Source organism: Phoca vitulina, unplaced genomic scaffold, assembly GCF_004348235.1.
Source record: "Phoca vitulina isolate PV1807 unplaced genomic scaffold, GSC_HSeal_1.0 scaffold4, whole genome shotgun sequence".
Lineage (NCBI taxonomy): Eukaryota > Metazoa > Chordata > Mammalia > Carnivora > Phocidae > Phoca > Phoca vitulina.
Window position 1 is genome coordinate 48,872,733 of NW_022589707.1, and position 20,900 is coordinate 48,893,632.

General features: G+C 36.6%; 1 protein-coding gene across 18 annotated transcripts in view; it reads right to left on the reverse strand.

The window, feature by feature from the left end:
• HDAC9 (histone deacetylase 9) overlaps positions 1–20,900 on the reverse strand; it is a 912,577-nt gene that overhangs the window by 513,373 nt on the left and 378,304 nt on the right. For 15 of the 18 annotated variants that reach the window (XM_032401986.1, XM_032401978.1, XM_032401976.1 and 12 more), the window contains one exon: positions 17,873–17,935. In XM_032401986.1, the coding sequence (XP_032257877.1) occupies positions 17,873–17,935 (63 nt within the window). The other 3 variants (XM_032401981.1, XM_032401982.1, XM_032401987.1) reach the window with 3 other exon arrangements.

Consider the following 20,900-nt stretch of genomic DNA (forward strand, 5'->3'; position numbering starts at 1 on the left):
CAGGTTTTCTTATTTGCTCTTCAGTAATTTTACCAATTTCTCCATAAAGCTTCAATTGCTATGTAAATGGTATCATCTTGTATCCCATTTTGTGTAAACTTTTTAATTCTTTCTGTTTTATGATAACTTTGTACTTAGCAAACAACTCTTAAATTTTACAGAATTTTTTATTTAAATTCCAGTTAGTTCACATAAAGTGTAATATTAGTTTCAGGTGTACAATTTAAGGATTCAAAACTTCCATATAACACCCAGTGCTCATCACAAGTGCACTCCTTAATCCCCATCAACTATTTCTCCAAAGAAGACATATAGATGGCCAACAGACAGACACATGAAAAGATGCTCAACATCACTCATCATCAGGGAAATACAAATCAAAACTATAATGAGATACCACCTCACAACTGTCAGAATGGCTAAAATCAACAACACAAGAAACAACAGGTGTTGGCGAGGATGTGGAGAAAGGAGAACCCTCCTGCACTGTTGTTGGGAATGCAAACTGGTGCAGCCACTCTGGAAAACAGCATGGAGGTTCCACAAAAAGTTAAAAATAGAGCTACCCTACGATCTAGCAATTGTACTAATAAGTATTTACCTAAAGAATACAAAAATGCTAATTCAAAGGGATACATGCATCCCAATGTTTATAGCAGCATTATCTGCAATAGCAGAACTATGGAAACAGCCCAAGTGTCCATCGACTAATGAATGGATAAAGAAGTTGGAATATTATTCAGCAATAAAAAAGAATTCAAAATCTTGACGTTTGCAAAAACATGGGTGGAGCTTGAGAGTATTATGCTAAGCAAAATAAGTCAGTAAGAGAAAGATAAATACCATATGCTTTCACTCATATGTAGAATTTAAGAAACAAAACAAATGAGCGAAGGGAAAAAAGAGAGAGAGGTAAACCAAGAAACAGACTCTTAACTATAGAGAACAAACTGATGGTTACTAGAGGGGAAGTGGGGTTTAAATAACTGAACTTGGATTCGTTGGATTAGTTTCTTTTCTTTCAAATTCTTACACATCTTATTGTATGTTCATGTCTTGGAACACTGACTAGGATCCCCAAAGACAAACTTCCTGATGCTAACTAAAGAAAATGTGTTTTAATTTTACCAGTAAATACAAAGTTTCAGATAGGGTTTTGTTTGATAATGCTCACTTTTTTCTATTCTTAGTTTACAAGGAGTTTTGGTTTTTTTTAAGATTTTATTTATTTGTTTGACAGAGAGAGAGACAGCAAGAGAGGGAACACAAGCAGGGGGAGTGGGAGAGGGAGAAGCAGGCTTCCCGCGGAGCAGGAAGCCCGATGCGGGGCTCGATCCCAGGACCCCGGGATTATGAACTGAGCCGAAGGCAGATGCTTAATGACTGAGCCACCCAGGTGCCCCTACAAGGAGTTTCTATCCTAGAAGGGTATTAGATTTTATAGAATATTATCCTCTAATGATTTTTTCATTTCATCTATTAACAGGGTAACATTCACTGATAGGCATTTCTCCTTTAACCATTCTCTCATTCCTGGAATTCTCTCTCTATAAAAGAAAACCCAAATGGCTAATAACATATGAAAATCATTCAACTCGGGGTGCCTGGGTGGGTCAGACAGTTAAGTGTCTGCCCTCAGCTCAGATCATTATCTCAGGGTCCTGGGATCAAGCCCTGTATCGGGCTCTCTGCTTGGTGGGGAGTCTGCTTCCCCCTCTCTCTCTGCTGTTCCCCCTGCATGTGCTCTCTCTCTGTCAAAAATAAACAAAATGTTAAAAAAAAAAAAAAAAGAAAAAAAGAAAGAAAGAAAATCATTCAACTCTATCAGTAATTAGAGAAAGTAATGTTGTGCTATTTTTCATCTCTCAGCTTGGCAAAGTATCGAATGATGGCAGGTATATGTGAAAAATGGTTCTCACATATATGATTGGTGAAGCATGAAGAAAATCTCTACTACATACTGGTTCATTGCCCAAGGAAGTTGACTGGACAGTAGAAAATCAAATTGAAAAATGCTCTCTCCCATGTCCACAAAGCAATTTAATATGCTTTCTAGTCAGCTAAAAAACTGAGAAGATTTTCTAGAATGAATTTAAACAAAGTTTTTCTAGAGTTATATTCATACTCAGGTTTAGGACTATCTGCTGAAGGAAAAAAAAAAAAAGGACCACTGATCTTTCCAGGCCAATGATACAGGAGAATTTCCATTTAATTATTGGGATAATGGACAGTGAGAGTTGACTCTTGATTAAAATCTGAAAGAAGTGATCACAGATTAAGAGCATTGTTTTTATTATGTTTAATTTCCTGTTGCCTGAGATTGTTTATATTATTTTCCTTCTTAGAGCATACAAAGTAGGTTAACTTGGTACCCAAATACTTTTTTCTAACATTTTTATGTTTACCTTTCAAAAAAGAAAACAGATGAGTGATTCCAAGTAACTGAATTTATAGCTGCAAAAATCATAATCTTTGGAAAATTGCTTTAACTAATTCTTATTAATGCCTAATTAATTTGCTTAACTAATTCTTATTAATGCTTAATATAAGAATGAAAAACTTCTAAATCCAAAGCCAATCAACCTTGATTTGTACCATCTCAATACAACTATTACAGCAGTTAGAAACCTACCTTGGACTCACAATGATGAGAACACACAATTGGCAAAGTCAGGGAGGGAACACTGGCATATATTCATTCCTGTGCTCTACTACGCTGAGTTCAACAGCTATGTTATAAAATTTGGTTTTATTATCCAACCCCTTTCTTGGCCCGCATTCTAACTGTATTAATTTTCTGAGTCTTAATGGCCTTAATGTACCCTTTCTTGTGCTGAGCCTTAAGGCTAAACCAGAGCAAAGCTACTCTGAAAAAACTTACATCTTTTCCAACTTATACTAATTCTCTTCACCGTTCCTCTCCCACTTGGACATAAATATATTTATTTCATTCTTCTCCTTGAATAACTGTGTACAGAGATTGATTCACTCCTGCCATCTGTCTTTCCTTAATAAATCACTATGTGAATTCCCTGTCCTGACATTTTACTTTAGTTTTTTAAATTACTGATACCCTTGGCATTCAACATTTGATTATTAAATTGTTTACCAAAAAAATCTTTTCCATTGCTCCCTTCTCAAAGAATATAGCCAATTAAATAATACCTGAATCAATGTAGATGAGCTCTAAATAGCAATCTGAGGGGCAAAACTGTTTCAAATTGATGTTGCTGTTATCCAAAAGCAATCTATCCATTTTTGTCTTATCTAACAAAACGATCTCTACATAAAAATTTCACAAAGAAGAAAAATAGGAGATAATGTGAAGCAGTGTTTGAATAATATAAAAGTACACCTGTAATCATTTTCACAACCAAATTTATTCTCCTTGGACCAAAAAGAATGCATTTATATTCAGGCAGTCTTAAATTAGCTATTTCATACTTAATATGTTGAATGCAGACACATATCTCATGAAATTTCTATTGGAATTACTGATTAAAAATATCAAGTAAGAATATTACAAAATTCCTTTCCTAAGAATAATTGAAATATTTAAGGATCACATACATATTGTCAAAGCAAAGGAGGTCATTCTTGACTTACATTCTATAATGAATGGTTTTAATTTGAAGCCAAAGGCTCTAACATCCCAAGAAGTTTATAATGTTCAAATTTACAAAACAAACAAACAAACAAACAAAAAACCGAGGACTTATTTTCTACATAAAAGGAATAATTTTTTAAAAATAAAAATTTTATAAAAACAGACTCTGATTACCACTGTACTCTTTAATCACTCATTCATTCATCTAAAAATAGTCTCAGGGATCAATTATGTGCTAGGCACTGTAGGGAATAAAAATAGAAGTAAAACATGATCCATTTCCTCTTGGAGCTTATAATATAACTAATGGGGGGGATGGGGGGACACATACATAAATAACCACAGTGTGAGACAGAAAGTGGGAATTTCTAAGACAGTAATAAAGAACTATGGGGGAGGAGTTATGGGGAGAAGATAATATACATAACTGGGAAAGTGTTGCAGGGGATGAGGGGAATTAGGAGACATTTGAACTGTGCTTTGAGAGTTAGGATTTCTCCCAGCAAAGACTAATTGGAACAGAGCAGCAGAAGGGTATTTCTGAAAAAGGAAATAGCTGATTATTAGCACACACAAACACACACACGTACATACATACACACACGGCAGTAACAGATAAACCAGAAATCTGGCCTAAAAATACAGTTGTCAAGTACTCAATAATTGAATTGATTAAATGAGACAATCCTTGGAGGAAAAAAATGTAGTTATAAACTATTTCCCTCAAGCTACACTGTGAAGCCAACAAAGCAGGTTGTCCAGGAGTTTGGCTCAGTCCCAGTATTCTTGAGGCTAAAGAAATCTCCTTCCCCTGGTTCCCTCACCTACCCACCGATAAAGGCTTCCCCATCCCTTACAGAAGGCAGAACTCAGTGGAGTTTAAAATAGCTCCAGAACACTTCCTGCTCTATTCTAACTGTGTTTTCATTCCTTTTGACTTAGACCAATTGGAATGTTGAGGGAAAACCCCATGAGGCATCAAGCATGTGAGATCGTGTGTCAGTCCCTCAAAAATGTTTGTCCATCCTACTACGTGTATCCATCATTGTTCCCTACCCATGAGAAAGCAGAACATGGGGGGAAATAGCTTTTAGCACACTGCTGTTTCTCCCTTTTTAAAAATAGATTTAAATACTTCCTTACTCAACTTTTGTAACAATTAATCACAAATCTATCCACTTCCCAACACGATGAAGACAATGTATTCTAAACATTTTGTTTAGATGTTATAGTTCTACAGCTCTACAACAAAGTTGCTGTTTATCCCATGATTTCCCTGAACTAAATACTTGGTGCATTGTAAGGGCTCAATAAATATCCCTGTAATGAATACTGTATTATATAACCCCTTTAAAAAGTGTGAAATAATGTAAATTTGAGAAAATGTTTTCAGACATCTCTTCTAACTTCAGTGGATGAGAGTATATTGTCCCCATTCTTTTTGGCCCCCAGGGAAGAGGAATTCATCACTTCACTAAACTACTAGGATGGCTCACACTGCTTGGGTAAGAAGTTTCAGCATATTTGAGGTTAGAGCTGGAATGAAGGGCAAATATGAACCTTTGGGGAAGAACAAAAGTAAGTGGTTCGAAAAGGTCCTTAATTTCTAGCCAAAAGCATCAATCCTAGGGAGAGGTCACCTGATTCCAAAACCTCTCTTTGGAAAATAGAGAAAATCTATAGCTAACAGCCTTCCCTTGGCTTTCTCACCTACCCACTGATAAAAGCTTCCCCATCCCTTACACAAGGCAGAGGTAAATGGAGGCTAAAATAGATTCTGGACACTTTCTGCTCCATTCTAACTGCTTTCATTTTATTTGTTCTAGATCAAATGAATGTTGAGGGGAAACCTACTTCTATTGGGAAGATATTCTTTGCAACTTAGCCTCCTCAAAAGGCTTTATTTGACTCCTGTAACTAACACTGCCTTCACTTCCACCAATCATTTTCTATCTCATTTTTCTTTTATTTTTCCTTAGTACTTATTACTGTCTAAAGTAGCCTTATCCATCCATCATTCAGTTGAACAATCAGTCAAACATATGTCTCCTGATCTTGTTTCATAGTTGTATCCTCTGTGCCTTAAACAATACCTGGTACATGGTTGGCTCTCAAACTTTTTTGAGTGAAAAAATGGACAGATAAATGACTATTTCAGCTTCTACAACTTCAAGCAATTACATCATCTCCCCAAACCTTCAACCTGCTAATTAAGAGTGGTCGGGATGCAATGAGTTCCTGCAATTGCTTTTACTTCCAAGCCTCTGAATTTATTTACATCTGGACTTCTTTGAAAATACACTTGAATTGCTGTTTTTTTTGTCTGTCATTTTCCAAGTTCCTAATGGTCTGTGGATTTCTTATATTGCATGCAAGCACAAGAAGATTTATCTTTTAAAACATAATATGTTTTTCAGTAAATAATTCAATAATAAATCTATGACTATTCCTATAGAGCTCTTAAGTTTTCTGTTCTAAAGCATTTCAATTAATGTGTAACATAAAATGTATTAACATACCACTTTAGCATTTCATCATCTAGCAACATGAGTGAATAATCAGGAACTATAAAATGCAAATTTAAGAGAGTAAAATCACAATTCTAATTTTAAAGCAATATATCAATTACCAAGATCTGAATTAAACTTACAGTTTAAGTAAGCTAAGAGATCACTTCTCGAATGTGAAACTACATTTTCTTTTACATGAAATTTGTTGGATTCAATAAGAGTTAGTTATACCAAAACAGTTAGCAGAGGCTTTTACCTCCTTTTTTTATATACTGAGATTTTTTATCTCATCTACTTGAATCAGCAACTTAATTAATCATAGTCATAATATCTTTTTTAATTATATTTCATATATTGTTGCAATAAAGCCAGAAGCATAGATGACATTATTTTACAGGTATTGTAATTTATTATTAAGAGTCATTTATGATATACATTCACTTATTTTTCCACACTGTATAGCCAACCTGTATATTCATTGTATTTATAACATTTGATTGTTTTTCATAAACCATCCTTTAAGACCCAGTCTTCATGGAATTTTAAAAGGTACTGTATAGGGCACCTGGGTGGCTCAGTCGGTTAAGCGACTGCCTTCGGCTCAGGTCATGATCCTGGAGTCCCGGGATCGAGTCCCGCATCGGGCTCCCTGCTCAGCGGGGAGTCTGCTTCTCCCTCTGACCCTCCTCCCTCTCGTGCTCTCTGTCTCTCATTCTCTCTCTTGCAAATAAATAAATAAAATCTTAAAAAAATAAAAAAAATAAAAAAATAAAAAATAATAAAAAATAAAAGGTACTGTATATCTTTCAGAGAGATTTTAGAGAATTTAGATTTCTTAGCTTTAAAAAAGTTCTAATTATATTCTTAATAATAGAATCATTCTTGCAAAGTGAAAAAATGTGTGTGTGTGTGTGTGTGTGTGTGTGTGTGTAAAATGCCATTTTCCCTGGAAGGGTCAACAACGAGGAGCCCTGTTTATGAGCCATATTAACACCAAACAGAGAGCTTAGCAATGTCTGTTTCTAAAAATAAACCCTGTGTGTCTCTTGTTGTCATCATCAACCAGAGTCTTCGGTGCTCTGTGACAGAAAGCATCAAGGCTGCTTCTTTGTCTTTCCACAGCATTTTACATCAATACCCCAAGTCCTCCCTTTTCTGTCAAGGTGGCAGAGATAAAAAGAATTCTGCAATCACCCTAAGCACACATTTAAACATTACTGCCCCTTAAGCAGACAGTTATCATGTTGTTTTGGCAGCAGGAAGGAATCTGTGGTTTCACTTGAATGTTATTCTTCTTTATTTAAACTACTAGAAATAACCCAAAAATGACAGAATGCTCTTTCTATAAATAATCATTCCAGTGTAGAGTTATATTAGGAGGTAACTCAGATGGCATGATAACGCCTAACAAGCTAATCTTAGACCTGCGATGCCATAAGATAGAAATACCCAGGCTAAGAATAACTGACCCAAAGGAGTCAGCCTGCTGAAGAGAGCCACAGACGTGTGGGCATCTGCAGATTTTAATGCATTTAATGATCTTCTGAAAGCTTCTTTCCCCTGGAAGGCAATAAATTATGCTGGTCATTAACGTGACAATCAATAATGCCTCCACAATGTATTCCATAAAGATGGCTCAAGATTCTCACAGCCAATAAAATTATAAAACTTAGTTCATGGAAACCAAGGAGTTGGCTCTTGAAGAGTTGCATTAGTACCCAACTGGCAAATTTAATGCATAAATTTAACTCAAGATAAAGTAAAATGGAGTATCATATTGGTACATAAAAACATCGCCATACAGTTTTCACCTAAAATGTCCAAACTGAACCCATACTGGACCAATATATATTCAAAATAGAGTAAAATTTTGTTAGCTAGATTATTCTTTTGGCTTAAGAATGTGAGATAGCATGTTGAGATCAGGATTTAAGTAGAGACACAGACTTTATTGACTCCCCCATCTCCCATTTCTAGGTAAGGACTGAAGTGGGTATAATTCTAATATTTTGGTCAAAAAACACACTGAACCCCATGGGGCTAACATTTGGGGGGAAAAAAACCAAAAATGTTCTTCTGTTAAATTACATTAGTAATAATGTGCTATTCTGAGGTGGTGCAAACCTTATTTTTATGACTTATAAGATGTACTGTGAGCACTGGCAAACATGCCAAATGCATTGGAGATAATGGTTCTGTCCACAGTGTGTGCATATTACACTGTGTTATCATCAAGTCTCATGGAACTTTGGAGGTTGCCTTGACTCTCTCAGCCCTGGAGAGTGTTAACTTCCACCAATTTCATCATCAAGCCCTGAGAATGTGTAGTAAGGCTCCTCCACCAAGCCTTTCAACATAGTTGCCTATTTGTGCCTTAAACCTCCCAGGACTAAGAAGTATGCCTAGACATTTATCTATAAATATAGATGATTCCATATTTTTAGCACCAGATATGAAACACATTATCCTATGCAACATATCTTTCCCTTTGAGAAAAAGAGGCAGAGACATGGTAAACAGGAATGGAGACATGGTAAACAAATTAAGTTCAAACCCAACCCTGCCAGTTCCTAGGCATGATCACCATCAGGAAGTTCCTTTGAACCTGGTTCCGTATCTGCAAAATATGAATGTTGCTGTAACTACTACAGATCTCTTCAAACTGCAGGAAGGATTAAATAACGAAACAGAAAAAGCTTCTGAAACATTAGCTTATTATGTCAATAAGAAGAATGACAGTGATAAAAAATGATGAAAACATAAGGCTTCAACCAATGACCTCCTAAACTGGGACAAAACAATTAGAGTGGAATGTGGCAGAAAAACCATGAAAATGATAACTGTGATATTTTTTAAAAGATTTTTTATTTATTTATTTGACAGAGACAGCGAGAGAGGGAACACAAGCAGGGGGAGTGGGAGAGGGAGAAGCAGATTTCCCGCGGAGCAGATAGCCTGATGTGGGGCTCGATCCCATGACCCTGGGACCATGACCTGAGCCCAAGGCAGACGCCTAACGACTGAGCCACCCAGGTGCCCCTGATTGTGATAATTTTTTTAAATCTAAAATGAATGGTTCCTGACGCAAAATCATACATTGAAATTACACAACTGAATTCTATTTGTAAGCAGGTTTAAAAAGCACCCTCAAAGAGGGCGGGGGGGTGAGGGAGGGGCAAACCAAAGGACAGACTCTTAACTATAGAGAACTATTACCAGAGGGGAGGTGGGCGGGGATGGGTTAAATAGGCAATGGGGATTAAGGAGTGCAGTTGTCTCAATGATCACTGGGTGTCATATTTAAGTACTGAATCACTAAATTGCACACCTGAAACTAATACTACACTGTATGTTAACTAATTGGAATTTAAATAAAAACTTTTTAAAAAGCACTGTCAAGAGTAAAATTTAAATCATGTTCAATTCACCAAGAGCCTTTCTAGTTCACCCTACGTGGGGTTCCCTGAAAACTTTCTGGGTAAACATGTTTTTACTAATGTAAGAACTCCCAGGCCACAATGTAATTTAATGGAAATTCAGTGAAATTTTCTTGGTTTTTGTTTTGTTTTGAATTTCAAATTTTAAAATTTAAAACTATTTTAACCCAGTTTGGGTATATGTCATGCTTTCGACACCCAGGAAAACTTACCTCAAATAATTGAAAAAGACATCCACAGGTCTACAATTGTGTCAATACTGAATATAAATTATAAATTAAATGTTTCAATATAAGTCGTAGGCCATGAGGGGAAGAAGTAAAAAAAAAATAATGACGTTCTGGGGTATTTCCAACCTTATCAACATGCAAAGAGTTTAATCATAAGTAAATGACTAGTTACACTCTGTGGTTTGGTAAATTTCCTTCTTCCTTAAATGTAGTTTTCATTGGATTTAATTATTGGGTATTTTAAAAGCACTATATATAAAAGACCTATCACTTATTTCACTATGGAAAATTTAATATTAAAACAATGAATGTAACTGATACTCTTCTAAAGCGTAAGAATTCCTTAGTTTTATATTCATGAACCATAGCATCACAGAGTAACCCTAAACATAATGTTCTTTGAGAACACTTAAAGTGTAGGTCATTTAATATTGCAAAAATTCGTTTAAATTAAATTTGTTTTGTGCAAGTGACTTAGTAGGGGTAGAATGGAACGTAGATACAAGGTATTTTCTCATTCCTTCATCTCCTGATTGTCAATCTCCCAAGATGAGAAAAGGGAAAACTGCCCATAGTAAGGACACCATGCATCCAAGCCAACCACTGGCACTTCATCTTCCTTTCAAGAATGGGACAGACCACAGCACCGCCACTCTGATTTGAAGTACATGCCAAAATATCTTTGAATTTCATCTACAGAAAGCTTATTTTTAAAGTCATTTTCATGGGCTTTTATTCCAATTAAATTGTTTTCAAAGTATTCCAATTCAGAAAAAAAATTGTTAAAATGCAGTTACTATTCCAGATTGTTAAAATTGTTCATTACTCTGAAAATGTAATAATTATAACAACATACTGGCAAAGAAATTGCATTTTGAATATTTTAAAAATAATCCTCCTTCAGTGTACTGAAAAGTTTATACATTAGATAAATTTCCCTTAATATTTTCTGTATCCTTCAAAGCCAACATTAAAGGAATATTTTACTCAAATTTATAATAAATGCTTATAATACACTAGTCTACAGCATTGGTTTTCCTCTTCTAAAAAATGATTTACAACCCTACAGAGACCCAGTATCCTTCCATAACTACTCTTTTTAGGGTTCCTTCTAACAACAGATAGTACTAAGAAAGGCTTTCTATTCAATATTAGTAAAAAAAAATTATCAGTGTTAAAATGATGTATATCTTCGTGAAAATGAAGTAACACCCACAATTCAACTGAAAGAAATTACATGGTCTACTTCCTTCATTTAATTATTTATATTTTAAGAAATACAAACTAAAAAAAATTACAAAGAAGGGCGCCTGGGTGGTTCAGTTGGTTAAGTGTCTGCTTTAGGCTTGGATGATGATTCCAGGCTCCTGGGATCCACCCCTGGATCAAGCTCCCTGCTCAGCAGGGAGTCTGCTTCTCCCTCTCCCTTTGCCCCTACCCCTCTCTCTCATGCTCTCTCTCTCACTCTCTCTCAAGTAAGAAGAAAATTCCAATCACCAGCATATACACTGTGGCAAATACTGCTGGTGCCTAGCTATGATGCATTCTTCTCCACCTTTCTTCTTGCTAATAAAAACTAAAAGATTAGCTGCAGCATCCATCCTCCTAGGCTCAGTATGACCCTAAGGAGCTATCATGGGAGTCCCATTCTTCTCTCTGTGACTGGCTAATGCATGGGTCGATGCTGCTATTCTGGCCAATAAATTATGAAGGACAATTTGCTGGAGAAATTTTGGGTAGAACTTCCTAAAGAAAATATACAAGGAAGCAAAGTATCTCTTCTATGTCTCCGGACTTTGTCATGCATAAATAGACATGTCAACTCCTGCCTTCTGGAGGAAACAGGACTATGATGACACTAACTCTAAGGCCAACAGAGGGGAGTGGTTTGAAGGATCTGTATACTGTTGCCATTATTGACCACCTGGTCTTGCCAACTACCCTGCTATTTTACTAAGTGATAAATTTCCTTGTTTGTCACTTTGAGTAGGATTTTCTGTTACTTGCAGCAGAAGACAACCTAATTTACCTACTACTTATAATTAAAGGATTTTGGCACAATAGCTTTGTGTGTGGGTGTGTAAAAAACACTTCGTAGAAAATATGGGCATATTGTAAAAATTCATATAAGGTGAAAAAGCATGATGATGAAGACAAAAGTGCCCCCCCCGCCCCGGCAACAGAACCACCACCACACAAACGAATCTTTCCCCGATTTCTATCTTGTACTAATTCTTCTGGGAGATGGATAGATAAACAAAATATACCTTCATAAAAGTGAGATCATATCATTGATGCTCTTTTTCTTTAAAAAACATTAAATTTAAGTGATTTTAACAGAATTAAAAACTGCAACTGAAGGGATAATAAACATCCTAAATGCTTCCTTCCTATACAAGGTACCATTTCCAAAAAGATCTTCCTAGGGTTAAATAAGGAAATTATTTAAAAAATCAGTGTTTGGAGTCTTTTTTTTTTTTTTTAACCTCTGTGTTTCTATTTTAAGCAGCAGGGAGTCTGTCCCTGCTCAGAAAAATATCAGCACTTTCACACATCCCTCCATTTCACCTCTCCCTAATGCCTCATATTGGTTATGTTTATGAACATTGCCCTACTTTATAAAATTTGCTTTCTGTCCCATAACCAGTCTCATATTTGTTTAAAGAGATTCATTGTTTGCCCCATTAATCTTACTATGCTTTCTCTACTTCTCAATTTCATTTTTCCTTTTACATTCATCTCTTCATTGTGTGGGCTTCATTGTCAATCAGTTTAGTTCATGTTTGGGAATTTCTGACCTGCCTACCCATTTCCTCTATATTTTAATAACTCTTGCCTGGACGGACCATTGGATTACACTTCTTTTTGAACTACCAAGATTTTTCTTCATTATCCTCTCATTAAATGTTGGAGATTCTTGATAAACCTTGAATCCCATACATTCCCTTCCTCCCCACCTTCCCCCACCACAGATCTCTGCTTTACCTGCTGAACCCCCTGAAGAATTATTATTTGAAAATCAATACCCCAGTTAGGATATGACTCTGTGATGAGCATTTGCAGCAAACTGTCCTTAAAGAGGAGAGGCCTTTCAATCTACAGACTTATTTTTTTCTTTTCCAATGTATTTAAATAATCTTTCATCTTTTCACAAAATTATCTTCTGTTCATTGCTTTAGAATATCAACTTCAGGGATATAAATAATCTCTTTGTTATGCTGCCTTTGTCTTTCTTATTAATTCACTTCTTTCCAATTGCTTGAATTCATTTTCCTTTTTCATTCCCTGTGATTGTCTTAAACCTTTCCCCTTTGTTGGTAAAGAGTTTTACTGGTGTCTGTTCTGCTTCCTGCTATTTCTAATGAATATTTTTGTTCTATAATTACCATGGTTTTTTCATTTTCGATTTGTTTCCCTAGATCTAAAATATCCTTTTTCATCTCATGCTATTGTTTTATCATCTCATCTTTGAGCTCTTGTTTTATGGAATTTATGTTCTTATTAAGGAGCTGTATTTGTGGGGAACAATTATTAGACAATTCCATGGATGCAGTAAATTGATGTTTTCTTCTTGGTGGAAGATCTAAGATTAGCTGGAAAAGGGTATTTTGTTGAAAAGAACTATGGATCATTTTCCCAGTTTGGAGTTTTGCTCTGATGCCTTCATTTCTCCAGAGAGGCAGGGTTTGTTCACCCATTTCACTAGTTTCTTTTCCAGAATCATTTCTACTATTTCTCACTCACAAGAAGCATCCACCACCACCACCACCACAAAAGCCGAGGATATCTACTCAGTTTGCTTCTCTTCAGATTTGAGAATGTTAGTGAGAATTTTCAGGAAGTTGCTATCTTGTCAGTAGAATTCTAAGGAGGCCTAGGATGTAGGCCCTGTTAGGTCTCTCTGTTCAGATCAAAAAGCTTCAGTCCCATTTTTTCCTTGACTATTAGTTTCTGAGATATGTTAGGTCATATCACATTCTGTACACACTTAATGCTGAATATTGTACCTGTCACGTGTGTGTGTGTGCGTGCATGCGCACACATGTGCAGGGTGAGTGTTTGCCAGCTTACACCATTCTGGAATCACTTCATTATCTATCAATGGTGAGAAATTATGTAGTTTTCAAACTTCTCATCTTCAAAAATCAAAATCCTCATTTTTAAAATCAGAATTTGGGTTTATTTTAGTCTTCCAAGGGGTTTTATTGAATTTCCTTGCTTAATGGATGGAACAGTTATTCCACTGGTGTCACCCGCAGAAATATAAAATACTCATTCTTGTCCCCATCCTCAATGGGCCTACTGATAACTAGCTTTCTGATCACTACCTATCAGATATTCAAATTGATAAGAGCCTTGTAAGTGAAGATAACTTGAGTTAGAGAACAGCAAAACAGTAATTATGGGAAATACCAGAAGTGATTCTTGACATGACAGGAGCATTTCACAGACTTACATTTTCATAATTAGATTCTGCTTTCCAAGCAGACATAAATGGCTACTGAATCTAAAATATTCCTTTCCCCTCAACAATGCACACGAAGGGGGGAGGGAAGGATTCTGAAAGGGTGAAGATATGTTTTCCATAAAAGAAATTCAGGATTCAGATTTAAATGCTTTTCTTTTATACCCTAAAATAAGAATACATAGTAAAAATATGAGTTTTCCTTATTTTAAATGTATTTTACATTAATGCTGTACAAACTCTAGGAAATTCTTTTATAGTAATCGTTCCAATGCTGTCTGGACAGCTCTGCTGTCCAACAAGTTAAGCAACATGCCTGGCAACAGGAGAACACCCCAAATTCTGCCAGCTACTCCTAAGTGACCTGAGTCAGTATTTGTACGTGCTTCAGTGTCTGCCACAGTTATCACTTATATTGGCCCACACAAGCCACAAAAGTAGAGATTGACCTAGCAAAATGTGTCACTCATAAGGAATTCCAAGATTCAATATTATAGAGCTTTTTAACTAAATACATTAGCAGACTATGCTGTAGAAACCTAGTTCTACCTAGAATGTCTTGCTTAGCTGAGTCAATATTAGGGGAAAAAAATGGAACCATATAAAATACTTGCAATTCAACAGTCTATAAAGAACTCTGAAGAAAATCATCTTTATTAATGCATAGTATCCAGTTTAACTAAAATAGCAAATGGGAACTTCAAAGCAATAGCTAACAATAAAACAAAGCTTTTTAAAACAATTCATCCAAGAAATCTGCTGTTGGGGTTTCACTGTTCAATTACATATTCTGCAAATTCTTGGCCTTTAGTTCTTATGTAATGAGACATTTTACAAAACACACATGCACACACACATACAAGCTACTCTGATTTACAGTCACAATTTGCACAAGGAAAGGATTAGTTCTTTCCTGGATTAGACCAGGAAAACCAAAAAAAGTAGCTGGCATATAAAATAACCAAATAAAACTTACTATCAAAACAAAACATCATTGTTCCATGTGACATACAATCAAATTCATTTATCTAGCTTGTTCGGCAAGATAGAGCATGGTACTGAAGAGCCAGAAGCCCAGGTTCGCTCACTAAAAATAGTTATAATAATAGTGAGTCTGCACTTTAATAACATGTTGTTACATTTGAACCTTATAAGAATGCCAAGAGGTAAACAGGAGGACATCATTATTGTTCAGTTTACAGATGAGTAACCAGTTATACCACTGGCTCTTGCTAGAACACAGAGCTCTTGACTCCCAGAACAAACAATGTTCTCTCCAACACTCTGCATTGCCACCAGATATCTCTTTCAGATCCAAAGACTCCATCCATTCCTATGCGTATCAATCACATCCATGCCACTGGTCCAAAAGGGAGTGGAATGAAACTTGTAGATGCATTAAGACAAACACACCCCAAATTTAGCAATTAACTTAAAGGAAAACCCTACTAAGATGGGTCACCAGGATCACCATCACTTCCTCCTACTGGTACATCCGTGATACTCAAAGTTTACTGCACCCTCGATTTGCTCAAAAGATTTTAAAAATTCCAATCTCCAGGTTAGCTCCCATACCAGTTAAATCAGAAACTCGGGGGGTGTGACCAAGGCTTCAGTATTTTGTAAAATACTTTTGATGACTCCCAAGTTTGAGAGCCAATGCCCAGAGGAAGTATACAATAAAGACTGGGGGACTTAAATTCAAGGCTGTAGCATATTAAACAAAATCAAATGTTACACAACATGGTAGTATGGATGCACATGATTTCAGGTTTCAAATTTTAAAAATAAACAGAACCTGGAGTTCCTGATTTATACCAGACAGGCTTGGGAGTTGATGTCAATCTACATCACTTCTCATTTAATAGTTGGTGCTTAAGGGATGTTTCCCTTCCTGCAGAACCGACAACACCACTGACAGTCTCAAGCACTTCCCTGCTTGAAAATATTACTGCTTTAACGTCAGGAAAATGGCAATCTCAACTGAAAAATGGAGTAAAGTTACATGTGATTATCAAAGACATTAAAAATGGTGAGGTTTTTGCAAACACCTGTAGCCTGTGGCAAGAGATTCAATATCAGCAGCCAGTCCCTGCTTGAAAGGCACAGCTTTGTTTCTACCATGTGAAAGGAACATTAAACTTGTTACACAGAGGCAAGGACTGAAGCGATAAAGTGTAGTACTGAAAAGATCCCTAACATAGTTATTTTTAGAAAGTCGATCCATATTTAAAAAATAAAATGCTAAATTAAGTGACCAGTTCCATTTGAGACCCACCAGCTGACCCCTCCCCAACCTCTTGTCAACTTTACAGCCACAAAGATAATGGAAGATAATAAACCGTATTAAAATTCTCGTATGTTTGCTTCAGATAAGCGGACACTACTAATTAATATAATTCCTGTCACGTAAGTGTAAACATATCAGATTACACAAAATTGATCTCTTATTCGGAGTCCAAGAAAAAATCAGGACAAGAGAAGTATCTCAAAATCATCACAACTGACCGAGGTTTAAAGAAAACTTGCTTCAAACATAGATCCGTAAATGGGAAGGTGCTCAGCACTGAAACAGACATCGTGCCAACCTGTGGAATATTTCTTTCACATCCTAGCTTTACCAAGCAAATGCTGCTTTAGGTTGCATTCTTTGCATAGATCTATGTGGTGATCTAGAATTACGATTAAGCCCACATAGGAACTCAGAAGACGTGAGGGAGAACTTTGAGCCAATTTAGACGGAAGCATTCCGAAGAGGACGGAAATATAAAGCCCCCAAGCTTTAGGAACTGGCTGTAGGATTAAATATGAAGAGCAACAATTACAACTAAGTGATATTGCCCGGAGAGTCTGCTCTTTTCACAAATAGAAATTGATAACGCTGACAAGCTTGATCTCCTCAGCACATCGCCTTGAAGGCACAAGTACATACGCTGGGAAACGAGAATCTGTTACTGTTATTCTTTCAAGGGTCGCACCTGCATGTAACACCTTTATGTGTGTGCTATGCCGTCCATCTGCCTGACAACGCTAGACTCTCCAAATGTTTTTCAAGAAAATTAAAATAACCATCTGCTAATAATAATTTTATTCCATCCTAAATAGTTTCATTTTGGGCTGATGAGAAAAAAACACATTAAAACTACCTTTGCAACTCCTAGCAAACACATTTCAGAAGGTAGGTCTATAAATAGATGTGCTTCTGGATGCACACTGTAAATATAAAATCATCGGGCTAGCGCAGGCTGCAATTTAAACTGAAACTCCAGTATGAACTTACCTGATTTTTAAAGTCCCATTAGAATAGCTTGCAATCAGTACAGATCTCCTTCTTCTAGTTGCACAGTAAGGCAAAGCACCCCCAGCTACATTTTACTTATCTCAGTCCCATCTTTCATCAGAAGCTTTGAGATTTCATTCAGAAGCTGTCTTCCCTAAACACTGAATATGCACAGAAACGGTAATGGAAGGGATCTAAGTTAAACCCTACAGACGCACCAAGAAAATAGCAACATCAACACCAAAAAGAAGCAAATCCTTGAGAGGTGCTTTTTCTTAGCTGCATTTCCCAAGTCAGCCTCCTTTCACACATAAAATGTCTCAGTTATGGAAGAGGATCTTACCTGAGCTGATCATACTGTGCATTCTCTGCTGAGCCAAGAGCTGCTCTCGTCCAGCCACCCCATCTGAGGAAAAACACGAGTCACTCTCGTAAATTGTCTGCAGCATATTCCAATCACTCTTACTTCAGCTACATGAAAGATTCATCGCTGCTCAGTGCACGGGCCCCAGGAGCTACCCTCCCTGGTCCTCCCTCCTCCCCGAGGAAAGGCAGCAGCCGACCAACTTCAACAACGATTTCCTTTCTGTTAAGGTGGACATACACTTTTTAAAAAGATCTGGACACTTTTCCTATGTTACCAACCTGTGTACAAAGCAGAAAGGACCGAGTGGATGCTATGGCTCTCTGGAGTTTAGGTTATCCCAGAAACTAAAAGCAGGTGGGAAACAGGAATGTGCTTCAGGGTTATTGCTTTGTCAAAATAAGTAGAAAAATATTAACTCTACCCACGAGAAAAAGAAACCAATTAAACCTGGCTTATAGTTCTTCAGGCTGCTAGAGTTTCGTTGCAAGAACCCTCAGTCCTGCAAGTGGCTTCAGCCGGTGCCCTTCTATCTGTTTGTGTGTGTCTCTTCCCCCTCTCTGGTCTCTCTCAGCTCAAGTTGGCTAAAGCTAGTGATAATCCATTTGCATATGAATCAACAACGGCATGGCCCACAGGCACAGAAATAGAACAATGGTCGGCCTGAGCCAAAAATAGGTCAAGCATGGCCGAGTGATTGGAGCTTGCATTAATGCATTTAAAAATACCCCAGCAAACCCAGCTGTCCAGCCTCTATCTTTCAAACCATAATTCTCTATTGCAGGGCCTTAAAAGCAATTAACTCTTTCCTCCCTCCAAGCTTGCTTTACACACTGTATTTCCACACTGGAGATTCGCCTCCAAAGAAAGGAAGGCAAAAAAAAAAAAAAAAAAAAAAAATTAAGCATCATAATTCTAAGAGGGCAAATGCACATACATTTAATTTCATTTTATTTTTATAGTATGTGTTTTTGGAAGAGAAAGGAGAGAAGTGCAGAGCTCTGTATTGGTTCTAAAATAATACTGGAAGCTTTTGCTCATAATGTGGTTTCTGCCTCACCCACGCACAGCAATCCTGGTGTTCTATTTTTGTTGCCTGTTTCTCTGGCTCCACTGCAGTTGGCTGTGGCACTAGAAGCTTTTCTGCCTTCTAGTTTCAAGACTGACAGGAGATTTAGTAGAGGTAGTTTCAGAAAATAAGCACGCCCCAGAATAAAATGTTTATGAAGAACTCGCTTGATTTTTTACTTGCTATTTATGTAAGGCAATTGTCCATTTCACAAATCCTAATGTGATCTTAGTACCACCTCTCCATTTTATTGCATCCAGTTTCTAGTCTATCAAATTAAAAAGAAAACATAGCTCAGATCTGAAAATGTTCCCTCTATTTCAGCCTCTTAGGCTAAATTCATTGTGGAAAAGAAAAAGGAAAAGAAAGTGTTGATGCTGTCTAATGGATAAATGCAGAACCACTGAATACATGCACCCCAGGATCAACCAATAAATATGGTCAGTCCCCAACTAGGAATATTCTGCATTCATCTCTACCTGAAACAGAGATCCAACTTTTCTATAGAAATAGCATTTATAACACTTGATAGGCTCCCAGACCAACACATATTGTGGAATTCACCTGCAGAGTAAATGAACTGTACTATATACTACTAAACATTCTATAGTCTCTGGTGTACACTTATAACATCATTTCTCTATGAGAAATTCTGCATTACAAACTGTGTTGTAGCATCTAACCACTCCCAAGGGCACACCCAAAAGTGATAATCCACTAGTCCTGAGAACTCTTCTTGCTTTTCTAAACTAGATCAGCGGGGAAAATGTAATTCTTAACGCATTAATAGCAACAGAGAAGGAAAGGGGAAAAGCAGAGTGTTTCAAGGTTCCCAGAACAATCAGATGAAGGAAGGATCTTGGTCAACCACAGAGTGTGGGGCAGGGGAAAGAGAACAAGGAGACATAGAGTTTGGGTGGAAGGAAGGAAGAGTGCTAAGTCATTAGGCAGATAACCCACTGCTGAAGAAAAGTGGCACTGAATTTTCCTTCTTTCATAGATTAACTTCTACCTCCTGCAAAATTATATTCGGACTGGTAAGTTACAAGGTTTTTAAAAAAGAAATTATTCCAAAGTGCATGTGACTTAAGACAAAACAAGAAAATCTTATGTTTCTGTCAGTCAAAAAAAATATTTAATTCCATTTATATTGCAAATAAACTTTCACTCAGTTAAGAAATCAATACATAAAATTCAAGAGATGGAAATATTGTGGAGTTGGCAATTTACCTCAGGGATGATGGACCTGAGCATTGCATTTTAGACCTGGGAGGAAATTTAGAATTTGCTACAATGGTGTTCAAATTCTCTGTCCCTCAGGATGCCGTGGGACCTGGGAGTCAACTCACAGTACTCTCCAGAAGAGGTTCTTCCCCGAACCAGAGCAACCTTCCTTTTATTTGTTTATACTGGAATATGTAAGAGTTCTTTTGAACAACAGTGTTTTATAGTAAGAAGAAAATAGATGAAATCCACTCATTTAGGAGGTGGTTTCTAATGCAGCAGGCTTCCCACCACATTCTCAAGTCTGCCATCCTGTCCCTCCCTAAAATGATGCAAATAATTATCAGAGATATTCAGAATAAATTTTAATATTATCTAGTGATGAAAAATGGAACCACCCAATGTTTCAGAGTGGTTTTGAACAGAACATGCACAACTAGTAATGAACATGGAAGATGAATAACAAAATCCCACTAATGACATAATATACATCTTTTGTCATTTTAAATTTAAATTATACCCTCAGACCACAAATGACAAAAACAGTCTCCCCAACTTTTATAATCATAAAAAATAAAATAAAACTCCAAAAGAGTGAGTTAGTAATTACCCTATTTCTCAGAAGTTCCAGGAAAAGGCATTCCACATAAAATAGTGTAATGTGTCTTCTTCATGTTGACCAAGTTATTCCACTTGAGCTTTATTTACATTTCA